Source organism: Plecotus auritus (genome assembly GCF_963455305.1).
Source record: "Plecotus auritus genome assembly, chromosome: 4".
Taxonomy (NCBI): Eukaryota; Metazoa; Chordata; class Mammalia; order Chiroptera; family Vespertilionidae; genus Plecotus; species Plecotus auritus.
The window spans coordinates 29,944,558-29,959,528 of record NC_137775.1 but is presented as its reverse complement, the minus strand read 5'-3'; the positions used below and the strand labels follow the sequence as shown (position 1 = coordinate 29,959,528).

The 14,971-nt window shown below is 36.2% G+C and overlaps 1 protein-coding gene across 4 annotated transcripts in view; it reads right to left on the bottom strand.

Moving 5' to 3' along the window:
- Nucleotides 1-14,971, bottom strand: part of VTA1 (vesicle trafficking 1) — a 47,098-nt gene that overhangs the window by 17,599 nt on the left and 14,528 nt on the right. For all 4 annotated transcript variants that reach the window (XM_080663697.1, XM_080663700.1, XM_080663699.1 and 1 more), the window contains 3 exons: nucleotides 10,679-10,773; nucleotides 8,735-8,862; nucleotides 8,010-8,085 (listed from right to left, as the gene is read on the bottom strand). In XM_080663697.1, the coding sequence (XP_080519823.1) occupies nucleotides 8,010-8,085; nucleotides 8,735-8,862; nucleotides 10,679-10,773 (299 nt within the window). The remainder of the gene's footprint in view (nucleotides 1-8,009; nucleotides 8,086-8,734; nucleotides 8,863-10,678; nucleotides 10,774-14,971) is intronic.

The window sequence follows — 14,971 nt, the reverse complement described above, 5'->3', positions numbered from 1 at the left end:
AGAAACCTAAAGAGTAACCCACCAAATTACTGAATTTGTGCCATATTTAATTTCCCTTTCCTCATCAAAATATACTCGTATATACTCCATTATAAAAAAGGTTCTATAGCCCGGCCTGTGTGCTTCAGCTGTTGAACACTGACCCAGGAATCAAGAGGTCCCAGGTTTGATTCCTGGTCCAGGCACATGGTGGGGGTTGTATGCTTGATCCCCAGTAGGCGTGCAGGAGGCAGCCAATCAATGATTCTCTCTCATCATTGATGTTTCTATCTCTCTGTCCCTCTTCCTTCTTCTCTGAAATCAATAAAAATGCATTTAAAAAAAAATTCTACTTCTGTACATTTTTTTTGCTCAGTAAAACAAGAGGTCATAATATTTTTATCATTTCAACTCAACAGTTAATATCACTGCTAGGAATTTGGTTTTCATAATAATTAAGGTCCAACTTCATTTCGTAATTTACCTGACTCAGTCCTTTCTACAAGAATCCTGGTTCCTTCTACAGATGGTATGTAGAACCCAAAATCAGACACTGGGGACACTCATTTCTACTGATGCATCACTGCTTCCAGGTCCTTCCAGTACAGGGACATAGGAACTATGTTTCATGTGTATGTATACACACAGCTATGATATATGCTGTATACACACAAATGCATGCATATATTGTATATACACACATTTGTAGTATACACATCTATCTACATACATATATAGATTTTTCTCTATTTATCTAATATATTTAAAAGCATAACATGGACATTTCCAGTCCCAACACAACACAATACAATGTAGTATTCTCCCATCCCATATTTAAGTTCTTCCTCCAGAAGTGAGAAACCTGGCTCCCTTAATATACTTACTCATTTGTTTAATCCTATACAGAGTAAGCAGTTTTAGAATTGACAACCTAATACCATCAAGAAAAATCAAACCTACAAACAAGAGTTCAACATTTAATTTATTTTTTTGTGGTAAAACTGACATACCTTGAGATAAATAAATCTTAAATGTATATAATTTGTTGGGCTTTGAAAGATAGATATGCCTGTGTAAAACATACTCCTATCAAATTATAACATTTCTAGTTCCTAAGAATGTTCCTTCATATCCCTTTCTAGAACAAATTTCCATTGCCCTGCCCCCTCCAACAAACATCCTAATTTTTTCACTAGAATGAATTTGTCATTATATGAAGGGAATCATCCAATTTGCATTGAGTTTTCTTTTGCTCAGCATAAAATCCACAAGATTCATTCATGTTTAAGGGTAGATCACTAGTCCCTTTTGATATTTTAGTAACAGTACAATTTATCAATTCCTTTGTTGGACAACTGGGTTGTTTCTAGCTTTGGGCTATTATGAATAAAGTTCCTATGAGCACTCTTGAACAAGTCTTTTTCTAGACACATGTTTCCATTTCTCTTAAATAAACACCAAGGAGGAATTACTGGGTAAAAGGTAGATGTGTTTAACTTAATAAAAATCTGCCAAATCTTTTCCCAAAGTGGTTATAATGTCTAACATTTTCACCAAGCAATGTATGAAAGCTCTTGTTTTTCCACATTCTAGCCAATATTTGATGTGGCTAGTCTATTCATTTTAGTTAATTTTACTGTTTTTAAACTATTCTACTGATGACTGAGGGGGGGGGAGTATTAAATCTCTAAGTATGACTATGAATTTATGTATATTTTCATTTCTATCAATTTTTGTGTCATATAGTTTACAACTGTTATTTTGGTACACAGACACTTTTAACTGTAATATCTTCTTCATGAACTGAACCCTTTATTACAAAATATCCATTTTACCTCTAGTAACACATCTTAAAGTTCCTTTAGTCAAATACTAATATAGCCACTTGGGATTTTATTTACTCAGCATTTGCATTAAATATTTTTCCCTTCTTTCACTTATAAAACATCTGTGTCTCAGTATTTAGAGTGTCTCCTGTAAACAACATAAAGTCTGAGCTTGTTGTTTTTTTTTTTAAATCTAGTCTGAAAATCTCTAGTTTAAATTGTAATGTTACTCCATTTACATTTATGGTACTGATACAGCTGTATTTAGGCCTAAAATTTGCTATTTGTTTTATATTAGTTCCATCTGTTTTTGTTTCTCTCTCTACTCCTTCCTTCTTTTGGGTTTTCCATATATATATATGCATAATTATAATAATTTTTATTTAAACAGGTATATGTTTTTATAAAAATAAAAAATATAGTTTTTTATATATTTATGTACATAACATGTTCAATGTACTTCATTTCTCCCTATAAATCCAAATGACCATCTGGTATTATTTTCCTTCAGACTGAAAAACTTCCTTTCTGCTGGTTAGTAACAGCGCTTTAGTGCAAATTTGATAGCAATGGATTAATCTGCCTGAAATGTCTTTTTATTTTACCTTGATTTTTTTGAAGGATACCTTTCCTCTTTATAGAATTCTGAGTTGAAAGGGTTTATTTGCTTGTATGTTTTTTTCTTTCAGTACTTTAATTGTGTTATTTCATTTTCTTCTGCTCAACATTTTTTTTTTTTTAAAAAAGAGAAGTAAACCATCCTTCAAAGCATTTTTACCTTGTGCAGAATACATTCTTTCCCAAGTCTGCTTTTCAAGATCTGCTCTTCTATTACTGAATTTCACTGGTTTGGCAATGATGTTCTCAGATATGGTTTTCTTTACATTTATCTTACTTGGCATTCACTGAGCTTCTTGGATCCATAACTTTTTCACATAATTTAGAAAATCTATGGTCACTATTTCTTCAAAATCTTTTTTTTCTACATTTTATTTCTACTCTCTTTAATGGGACTTCAATCCTATATAATAAAAGCATGGGTGGTGTTGCACGACGTTGTCACAAGATGGCCACCCCCACGTCATCACAAGATGGCCGCCACAAGATGGCCAGCAGGGGAGGGCAGCTGGGGGCGAGATCAGGCTGGCAGGAGAGGGCAGTTAGGGGTGAGATCAGGCCAGCAGGAGAAGGCAGTTGGGGGCAACCAGGCCAGCAGGGGAGGGCAGTTGGGGGTGATAGGGCCAGCAGGGGAGGGCAGTTGGGGGCAATCGTGCTGGCAGGTGAGGGCAGTTGGAAGCGATCGGGCCGGCAGGGGAGCAGTTAAGCGTCAGACCAGCAGGGGATCGGTTAGGGGCGATCAAGCAGGAAGGCAGGCAGTCGAGTGGTTAGGAGCCAGCAGTCCCAGATTGTGAGGGGGATGTCCGACTGCCGGTTTAGGCCCAATCCCACAGGGACATCCCCCAAGGGATCGGGCCTAAACTGGCAGTCAGACATCCCCATGTGGGATCGGGCATAAACCGGCAGTTGGACATCCCCCAAGGGGTCCCAGATTGGAGAGGGTGCAGGCCAGGCTGAGGGACACCCCCGTGCACGAATTTTGTGCACCAGGCCTCTAGTTACACATAATGGAACTCCAAATACAGCTAGTAGCAATACATAATGCCCATCTATTTCTAAATACATTAATCTTAAGCAATATATGATTGAGCAGTTTTGAATAATATCCACTAAAACTTTAATGTATTTGCTGATGTCCTCTCTAAATGTAGTACACTAGACCATTATCCATCAACTAATAAAAGCAAGAACTAATGTTTTCTAAGCATTTACTATTGCTAGGTATTCTGCTAAAGGCTTTATGTGTATTTTCTCATTTTATTCCCAGGACAACGTGATGAAGTAGGTATTACAATTTTCTTCATCTTATAGATGTGGGAACAGACTTAAGTCAAATAACTGAGTGACTCAGTTATGAACTGGCATGTGGAATTTGAAGTCAATGGCTGTAGTATTCTTAACCACATTGTATGAATACTGCATGCAAAAATACTCCATTCACAATTAATTGAATATTAAGTGCAGGTATATGTACAGAACACGCGCTTTTGTAATTAGATAAAACTCTCCCACTCAACTATGGTTTTCTAGGTTAGCAGTAAGATATTGCTTAATTCAGAAACTTCCAATGCAAATGGATACCTGAAACAGACTCCCTCCAGATGGCGACACAAGTACATAATTGCTCCAGTTGTGCCAGAGCCCTGTTTTTCCAGAAGCAAGAGTCCCAGATTGGGATAAATCAGGATTCTCCGGGGTCTTCCATAGAGGGATCTAGATCAGTGCTAAACAAGATGTGGTCCCAGAACCAGTGCTGGTCTGCAAACTGCTTACTAGTTTGGACAAAATAGTACACAAATTGAGAGTATTTAGGAACTTAAAGCAAATTAGGCTTGTATTTTGTATATCTTTTTTTAAGTTCCATTTTTCTAGTGTTTCAATTATTACTTGTATTTTACATAACAATCAGTCTGCAACAGATTGCAAATTAAGAAAAAGAAAAGCTGGACTTTTATCACCAAGTCTGAGATCACTGTTCTGGGCTATAGCATCTGGAGACAAGGTACTCACATTTTTCTGACCCTTACTTCTCTCACTATAATTCAGAGTTGCGAAAGAACAAACAAAATATATCTGAGACATCTAAGTACAGTGCTTGGAAAGTGGTAGAAGTGGATCTCGACCTGTATTTTCTCATTACTAGACCACATATCATTATAGTTAGCTTGTTTCTCTTTCCAAGTTAGAACACAAGGTCTGTGAGGGCAGGAAAACACACCATATTCACTTGATTCCTTAAAATTAGCAGAAACTCAAGGTAAGAGCAGTGTAATTAACTTTTATAAATGATTTTCATATTCTTCCTAAATTAGCAGTAGAAAACCTAAACCAAAGACTATAAAGAAAAAAAGGTAAAATATCTGTTCCTTAGACATTGCTAGAAGTGAAATCTACAATAATAAAAGCATAGCCGAAACCGGTTTGGCTCGGTGGATAGAGCGTCGGCCTGCGGACTGAAGGGTCACGGGTTCGATTCCGGTCGGGGGCATGTGCCTTGGTTGCGGGCACATCCCCAGTGGGAGGTGTGCAGGAGGCAGCTGATCGATGTTTCTCTCTCATCGATGTTTCTAACTCTCTATCCCTCTCCCTTCCTCTCTGTGAAATATCAATAAAATATATTTAAAAAAAATAATAATAATAAAAGCATAATATGCAAATTGACCGAGCAATTGAACAACAGAACGACCGTCCAGACAACTGTCTGGAAAACCTTCCAGAGGACCACGCTATGATAAACACTGGCACCAGGCCAGCCAAGGTGGGTGCGATGCGATTGGTTGGGGGGCCCCGCCATTGCCCACCCATCACCCCACAGAGGGAGGCCCTGGCTACCCTCTGTGGGGCAATTGATGGGGGGGCTCCGCAATTGATCGCCCCAAAGAGGGAGGCCCAGGCCAGCCAAGCAATCGCACCCCACGCCTGTCACCCGCAGGGGGAGGAAACCAGTAGTGGGGAAGGGGGGGCAGCGCCCCACAGATGGCAAGCAGTGGCATCAGCAGGGGCTGGGCCAGCTGCTGGCAGCTGGGGGAAGGAAACCCTGATAGGCCTTGATCACAGCCAGGCCTAGGGACTCTACCCTGAGGGGTCCCAGATTGTGAGAGGGCGCAGGCCGGGCTGAGGGACACCCCCTCCCCCCAATGCACGAATTTCGTGCACCTGACCTCTAGTAAATATATAATAAAAAAGAAAGACTCTCAATAATGTTGACCATAAATAGAGTAATCAAGAGGATATAGCAGGAAAATAATATGTTTTGAACATTTCTTGCTTTAAAATATAAAATTAAAGTATATTCTTGTGACTCTATACTTAAAATTGGGACAGTGAATCCAAGAAAGCTACAGGAATGTGAGAAGTTTGCATTACAAAAGTTTAACTAAATACTAAGATGGAATTATGTTGGGCACAGTTAAAAGAGTTCAATACATAGACCTAAAACAGAGGTAGAGAGTTGAGAATCAGAACAGTAGCAGACAAAATACACATATATAAACAGCTGAAGACTAAAGAAAATACACTTTATTTAGTTTTGTGTAACCATGAGTAATAACATGAAATTAAAAGGGGGAAAAATCAGGAAATAGACCAAAATGCTGTGAGTAATTGAGCATATTACATTTCAGAAGAGTTATGAAAGAAGTTCTATGTAAACAGATCTGAACATTATTTCCAACTACAGGTAAAAAAATAAAAAGCTAACTATAAGAACTTTTGAAATATTAACTAATTTGCCACTATATTTACTGTGTGTGAATTGCACTTAATGCAAAAGAAGTAAGAGTAGAATAGAATAAGACAAAGTTCCCCTTTCAAGGACTTGTAGTAGAACTTACTCCAAAATATAATATATAAAACCCAAGTCAATACATTTATAGTATAATATCCATATGGTTGAGACTCTAAAGGTGGAAGAAGATAAACCTGCACAATGCCTAAAAATGAAAAGTCCCTATGGATTCTTCAGTAAAACAATGACAGTGAAGACTAGATTGCATGGAAAAGGAATGAAAAATAGTATAAACTTTATTTTTTTTAAAGAAAAGTAAAAATAATTTATTTAGAAGACTGAAAATCTTGCTGTACAAATGTCATACGGAAGGCCTCACGTGTTTAGCTTGCTCACTCCAGCACTACTGCTATACTACCTTTCTTCTCCCTTCTTCCTACTAGAATTGGTTCTGACCTGGTTTATGACTTACTTTTCTAATCTGAGGTCCATTATTCTCCTTTGCCTGCCTGGTACTCTCCATAACCGTACTGAATTATCTAAAGCTTTCCATAGTTTCATGGATAAATCAGCCCAGCATCCTTAATTTTCTAATATTGTGCCACATACTATTACAACAGAGGGGGAAAGAAATCCAGATCAGGAATCGGAAACAGGAGTAGAAAGGGAGCTAAACAGAGTGGACCCACCGGGCCTTCAGAATATAAAATGCGCCATGATTGAGAAGCATTTCAGGTTTCTACACTCCAGGTTTCTGTTTCCTCTTATACTACTCTGTCTCAAGAAAACTGGACAGCAGTGGCTCTCAATGGGCACTGTCCCATACATTAGAAGGTGTTTTAGGAATATCTGGGATGGTTTCTGGTTATCTGAATGACTGGGGAATGCTGTGTAGGCAAGGGCCAGGAATGCTTGGTGTTTTGAAATAAAAGGAACAATCACATAATAAATTGTCTTTTGTTCAGCACAACTTTGAAATGTCCTGCACAACGCTGCCAATGCAAAAACCCAGCTTATAATCATCAAGTCTAGAACCTGATTTTATTTTACATACAAACAAAGAATTTTTTGCACAGTTTGGATATATTGTTTTATAAAAATGCAAATATCTCATAGATTATACTTTATTTTGTTTGGAACTTTAATATCTGCTCATCACTTTGAAAAAATCGTATCACAGAAAGCAATGTTCTTCATAGATTTCAAATCACTATATAAGAAGCCTTTATCAGTCTCATTATGGCTCTCCTTTTTTTTTCACCTTATCTCTTTCTAGATTAATATCTCCCCTCACAGAAAACAAATTTTCTTGCGACAGTAAAACAACAATGAATTCACAGCAATGTTTGTCACTTAGCCTCAATTTACTCATGTATTAAATGAATATGCACTCTATTTATCTTAGAGTGATTATGAGAAACAAATTAATAAATATGAAGTACCTTGTAAAATATCATGTTCTATATGTATTTTACAATAGAAACAAATCATAAACAATATTTCTGAGTAGAAATGAAACAGGAAAAGTCCTTAAAAAGTTTCTGCCTCTATGTTTACCAAATAACAGTGAAGAAACTTAACAGCATACAGGATTAGTAGTATTTAAACTCTTAATAAAATCAAACTCAAAACCTGTGCTGCCCAATACAAAATTAAAGAAGTTGCTACAAAAATATATTAAAAATAATTTTATCTTTTGTTTATACTTTTAAAAATGTGTAGTAAATTAAAATTAAAAATTTGCTTACATTACATTTCTTATGAACATGCTGCTCTAAGTAAACATTGTCATAATAAATCTGGTAAACAGCAACAATACTGATCTTTAGCTATTAAGACAATAAAAACTATATACTCACTTCATCAGTAAGTTCTCCAAACACAGTTATGACATCTATTAAAAGACTTGCCGTATAGAAGGACTTGATCATGTTTCTGGAAGAGAAAAGAGAGCTGGTCTAGTTTAAACGAAAAACATAATGATGTAGAATTAGCTATGTAGCTATAAAATATTCCAATTTTTATAAAAGCATTCTGAAATTACTTTAAATAAAATCAGATTTTAGGAACACAATGGAACTCCTCTTACAAAGTTATCAGGAGAAAGTAACAACACTAATACTACATGTAAATATGGTACAGTAAGGTTTTATAGTATACACTTGACCTTGAATAATGCAATTACAGTACTATCTAAAAGTATATAAAGCCATGTGCATTTTTTGCATTTAAATATTATAATAATAATGACAAACCATTTGAATCAGTGGAGTGGGAGTTTTTAAAATCAGCATCATTGAACCAGACTGTTTTTTTGTCTAAAATCAACTCTTACATTTTCAGCAATGATAAAGAACTAGTTAATTTTCTGAGAAAATAAATCTGCCCTGGGTGTTCTTCTTTTAGTAATTTTCTCTAAAGACAGGATTGCATCTGATACTCAAAATCATTCTAGATTCTACAAGTAATTTTTAAATATTTAAATCATTAATCAGGAAGTCAGAAAATGTTCAATGCAAAATTGGATAATTCTGGTTTAGAGTAACTAAACTTACCATTTTTATTTTCCTCTTTCTTTACTTACTTGTGAAATCGTGCAGCCCGATCTTCATTATCTGCATACAAAAACATTTTCAAAGCATAATTCTCCAAATGGGCACAACCAACTATTTCTTGAGTAACAGCTTCATTATCACCCAACTGTTTCTTAAGCTAAAAGAAAATCAAATGCAAAGCTTATGATTTTGGACTTACAGAAATGTATACTTAAGTACAAATTATCCTAACAATCATTTTAAATGAATGATTTATATGCATTTCAGTAAAAGATGTATCAGTGGAACCCTGCAAAGAAAAATCGCTCTGCCTTAGCCAAATGTATTTAAAACAATCCAATGTTCACAAAATTCTGATTATACATATGATAACCTGAAAGTATAATTTATCTCTAAAATCAAAATAACCAAGAATAGAAAGATAACCCATCCAAGTAGCTACTTTAAAGCATCAAATATTTCAAAATAATATATTATCCAATGTACAAACAGGTATCCTAAAATGAAATTAAAAATTACTTCCTAATCATATATAATTTAAAATTTTAATTTATTCCCATTTCAATTTCTTATCAAATAAAAAAATAATACTAAAAGGATCACTATATCCTAAAATAGTATCTTTCAGAGCACATGTGTAAAAAGGGAGGTCTTATTCTAAGTAAGGTATAGATGACAAACTTGGAATTGGATTATAAAAGTTTTTTAAATTTAGAAAAGCATAAACCTGAAATGAACACAATTTAAAACTGTAAATTTCGAGTCAGTATATCCCTTTCCTAAGCATATATTAATTTCAAGTATTTTAAAAACAAACTAAATTCCTACATTATACTCAGACTGTCACACTGAAATAAATGACCTTCTGGAATATTATATCTTAGCACCATACTACTGTTTTAAAACTGTTTTTCTCAAAGACATTATAAGATAAAAATCATATTTAAAAAAAGCTTCAGGATTTTTCATAAAATCAACGAAGTAAATACTCTCGTAATTACAACAAAATAATTTAATGTCCAGAGGGATTTAATGTTGGAAATTAAGGACATTTTTAGCTACAATTATCTTAAACAAAAATAGAAAAAGCCTGCATGTAATACTAATTACTATATCCAAACTGTGAAATCACTTAATTCTATATTAATTCTAGAGGCAGAATTAATTCTAGAAAAAAGTTTAAAATATCTGGCAGCAAAAATAAACTAAAAGTTTTCCAAATGTGATATTAACTTTATATTAGGTAGATGTGCTCTCACTATGGAATAAACTCACTCTACTTGTTATTTAATTTAGATACTAATAAATCCTGATGAGTCACTTTATAAATGTGACTTTACACTTTGCTTATTATAAAGAACTGAGTTTTGTGTTATCCAAAAGCTATTATTTTACCTACTAGAGGCCTGGCACATGAAATCGTGCGCAGGTATGGTCCTTAGGCCAAGCCTGCAATCAGGGCCATCTTCCCTGGCTGCCGGCAGCCAGCCTCGCCCCCTGCCACCACCCACCCGGGTTCCCAGTTTGCCATCGGGCGATGGGAGCCTGACGGCCGGGGGGAGGGACCAAGAGGTGGTCAATGCACCTCACAGTACTGATCAAGCGGTTGTTCTACCGTTATGATCGCTGGGATTTTATTATATAGGATTATTGTTATACTGAGAAATTAATAGGGATGTATTCTACATAAAATGTCTGTTAGAGATGAATTTCACAAATATGACACTATGTGTAAGACACATTCTCCTTCCTGCCATATAACCTCATTCTCCAAAAAAGAGTACTCAGATTTTTCCTGCACTCATGGAAGCAGTGTTAGAAGGCCAACAGGGGCAGTTGAATGTCCCTGTTGCCTATTTTTTCATCAGCTATAAAGACATTGCTGATTGCTGCCAAGGAAAAAAACTACACAAATGAAATAAAATAGCATTTTAAACATTAACCAGAAAAGAAATTCTCTCTGTTTAACTCACAGTTTCTAACTGATCCATTAGCTTTGATAAAAATTTACGACATTCAGGAGTTTTACTATCAATCTTCATTCCAGTTTGCATTGCATATAAACGACCTAAAAAAAGGAAAATAATTTAAATAATTTAATTTTTAACATCTTTTGTTGACTGAATTTTTAAAATGTTTCATCTAATAAATCATTTAACATTTAAGTAAAATTAGAAATAAAACTCTGACTTACTAGGAATCTTAATTACAAATATAAAGAACACAAAATATTATTCTAACACAGGCGTCCTCAAACTACGGCCTGTGGGCCACATGCGGCCCGCCGAGGACATTTATCCAGCCCGCCGGGTGCCTGTCCTGCTTAGCAGCTGACTCGTCCCGGGCCCGCAGTGCGCATAGGAATTTGTTCATAGTTTTTTTTTTAAACTATAGTCCGGCCCTCCAACGGTCTGAGGGACAGTGAACTGGCCCCCTGTTTAAAAAGTTTGAGGACCCCTGTTCTAACAAATTGTTAGCAAGTAAGGCATTCTCTTTTGGCATGTTAAAAAAAAAAAAAAGACTAGATTCTAAGCTGTCTAAGGGGCCTATAATTTAATTGGTTAGTTGGGGTACTCAGAAAAATAACCCATATGTAGAAAACCATGTGCCAACTGTCAGGTAAGTGATGTTGATAAAATATACAATACTAGAGGCCCAGTGCACAAAATCGTGCACGGGGAGTGGGGGCTGTGTCCCTCAGCCCGGCCTGCACCCTCTCCAATCCGGGACCCCTTGGGGGATGTCCGACTGCTGGTTTAGGCCCGATCCCACAGGGCCTAAACCGGCAGTCAGACATCCCTCTCAAAATCTGGGACTGCTGGCTTCTACCGCTCACCTGCCTGCCTGCCTGCCTGATCACTCCTAACTGCCTCTGCCTGCCTGCCTCATCACCCCTAACCGCCTCTGCCTGCTCGCCTGATCATTGCCTAACTGCTCCCCTGCTGGCTTGATCGCCCCCCAACTGCCCTCCCCTGCTAGCCTGATCGCCCCCTAACTGCCCTCCCCTGCTGGCCTGATCACCCCCTAATGGCTTGCTTCCCCACGCCGGCCTGATCGCCCCTAACTGCTTGCTCCCCTACCAGGCTGATCGCCCCTAACTGCCTCTGCCTTGGCCCCTGCCACCATGGCTTTGTCTGGAAGGAAGTCGGACATCTGGAAGATGTCCGGTCGATCCGGTGTAATTAGCATATTACCCTTTTATTATTATAGATGGCTGGAATGATGGGAAATGTGATTTAAGCTGAGGCTAATAAAAAGAACTGTTTTAACTATTTTTATGTACACATATAAAATATTCTCTCTAAAAGAATTAATGAAAACATTAGAGATAAAGCTAAAGCTAACAACCTCTCTGACTATAGCTTTTCCAATGGTAAGAGGTGTGAATAGTTTAGTGGCAATTGTTATCACTGGTGTGTACATATATCATCTGTAATTTACTCTTACATTCAACAATATGTTTTAGAGGTCTCTGTTCATGCTATAGTGCTCCATTGTATGGACACATCATTTTAACTAAAGCACATTTAGGTTGTTCTCAGATTTTAATTATTACAAATCATGTTGCCCTATCATACTTTCTTGTGCATACATTCAAGTTCCCTGAGGTAAATATCAAGAAGTGGGATTCCTGGGTCATAGCAATGAGTACCTTTTTCACTTTGAAAGCTACTCTTGAACTGTCCTCCAAAACAGGTTACTACGCTAACATGCAGTTATACCTGCAATATATAAAAGCACTCATTTCCCTCACACTCATAAAGAACTGTTATTACTAAACTTCCTGTCAATCTGAATTGAAAATGGTATCTCACTTTTTGGTTTTGCATTTTCCTGACTACTAAATACGTTAGATATTTACTGGATAGCCTAAATCCTCCTTTATGAATTAGGACTATCCATATATATAAAAGGCTAATATGCAAAGTGTCCCCTTGGAAGTTCAACTGAGAGTTCGATCGCTCGCTATGACATGGACTGACCACCAGCGGGCGGGCGGCGCGAAACTAAGGAAGGTCCCAGCCGGCAGCTGGAAAGCCCTGGTCGGCCCTGATCACCAGCCAGCCTAGGGACCCTACCCGTGCATGAATTTCATGCACCGGGCCTCTAGTTTATCAAAATAAAAGAAAAAAAACTTCTACTAAATTTTCTATTGGGTTATTTGCTTTTTAACAAATAGTTTCCTGGCTGTTCTTTATAGAGTATGAAATAGGAACATAATGTCTTTTTCCCCCAAATGGAATCTTGTGAACACTATCCTCATTCCCTGTTTTACTTTACTCCTCAGCATGTAATCATCTTCTATTTATTTATCCTGTCTCTACTCCAACTAGAATTTAAACTTCATGATGACCGCAATTTTAATCTATTTGGTTTGCTGGTGTATCCCTGGCATCCAGGCTAGTACTTGGCCTTTAATAAACATTTTCTGAGTAGATAATAGCTCATTCTGCCCCACTGATTTAAATGCCATTTTTATCATTCATTATCATATATTAAATTTCCAATTCTGTATACTGTCCTTCTTGCTTCCCTAACCTACTGGGTCTACTGGGTCTATCACTGCTTTATTTACTAGTTTATAGCATGGCTTGATACTCTCAGGATTTTCAGTTCAATTATGTCTATCTGAGCATATCACCTTTAAAATATGTATTAATATATGCACACTACTGTGTATATTCAGTGTGTTTTTAATTTAAAAACTTTATCGGAAGGAACTACATTTTCAAGCTTAGGTTTAGAGTTTAAGGTTTAATTTATTATTATATTTATTTCCACAAAACAAATTTAAGGGTTTTATCCATCTAGGGATTAACAAGAGAGAAAAAAAAAAATGAGTTCCATAAGTACTATACAGATATACACTGCCACACAGTGAAAAAAGCATGGTGTTTCATTTTCACTGCACAGGATCCAGCACTGGATGTCACTTTGACAAAAAAAAACAGACATATATATGCTACTTTAAAATGCAGAAAAAGCATTTGTTTTAGTTTAAGTATCCATTGCTTTAATCACAAATGTGACCAAGTTTTCTTTCTTTTCTCCTTTTAACTAGTCATGTTTCTTTAGCAAGTTGTCTTGGTCCTTTTTCCCTTATACCTATTAGGTTTTAAACATCAATTCCCCCATTCCACCAGGACTTTTAAAGCATGGTTGAATGCCCTCCCCTTTTTAAACCAGTCATATTTCTTTTAAGTTCTATGCCTGTTTTAGTCAGCCTTTTTTCTTAAAACGGAGTGAACTCCCCAAGACTTCTTTTTGAACTGTTAAGTTTTTCTTCCAGCATTTTTGTTGCATTTATTTATTTATTTTTAAATGCATCGTGACCTCTTTAGATAAACATATAGGCTGCAAATACTATGTGGTCTTTCAATTTTTGCATGTTGTTTTAAAACACAGAGGCTTCAAATACTTATATATTCAAAGCTATTATTGTTTTCCCCTATCAGTTCAAAGCTTGGAAAGTTCTTTTACTTGCAAGGACTTGATATTCAGTTGTAAAATATTTCTAGTTGTTCTTATGGTTTAATATTTCAAATATAACTTTTTAATTTGCATTTTCCCCCAAGTTACTGGCACTTGTCTCAAAAATCACTTAATAACTCTTCCTTTCCTAATGATCTGTGTTCCTTCTTTAATATAGGTAATTAAACTTATTATGTTTCCTGCCTATTTGATTTTGCTGGGATCTCAAATCAAATGTCACCTCCTTATATGATAGATATCTATAATTGATATAAGTTTTCTTCCCCTAATTTAATCTTACTATGTCTTATTGTATTACCAAAATTTTCTAAGAAATTTTAAGTGTTATTACTCTTATTTCTAAGTGGGAGGCTTTTTTTTTTTTAGTTAAGAGTAGAAATTGTTAAAATATAAATTAAGGCATATTAAAAAAAAAAATTAACTCATCTGGATAGGTGACCAAAACGTTAAGAAACACGTTTCACTGCATTCTCACTTCTCTCAAGTATAAATGGTATTTTCTTGCCCCAACCTAACCCAGGCCTCTTCCCCAAAACCCTATTTGTTATACTGTATCCCTTGGAACTGCTTCATAATCATCTCCTCAGATTCCTTCTCTCTCTTTTTAACTAAAACTTGAATGTCACTTGAAGAAATCATCTGCAGTCCTCTCCAGAATTTTTAATTCTCTTACATTCCTCCTATGTCAGGATTGGCAGGTATGACCAGTTTTCTTCTTGTACCCCAATGCTACTTACATTCCAGTATTTTGTCAATGCCTTCTAAACATGCTG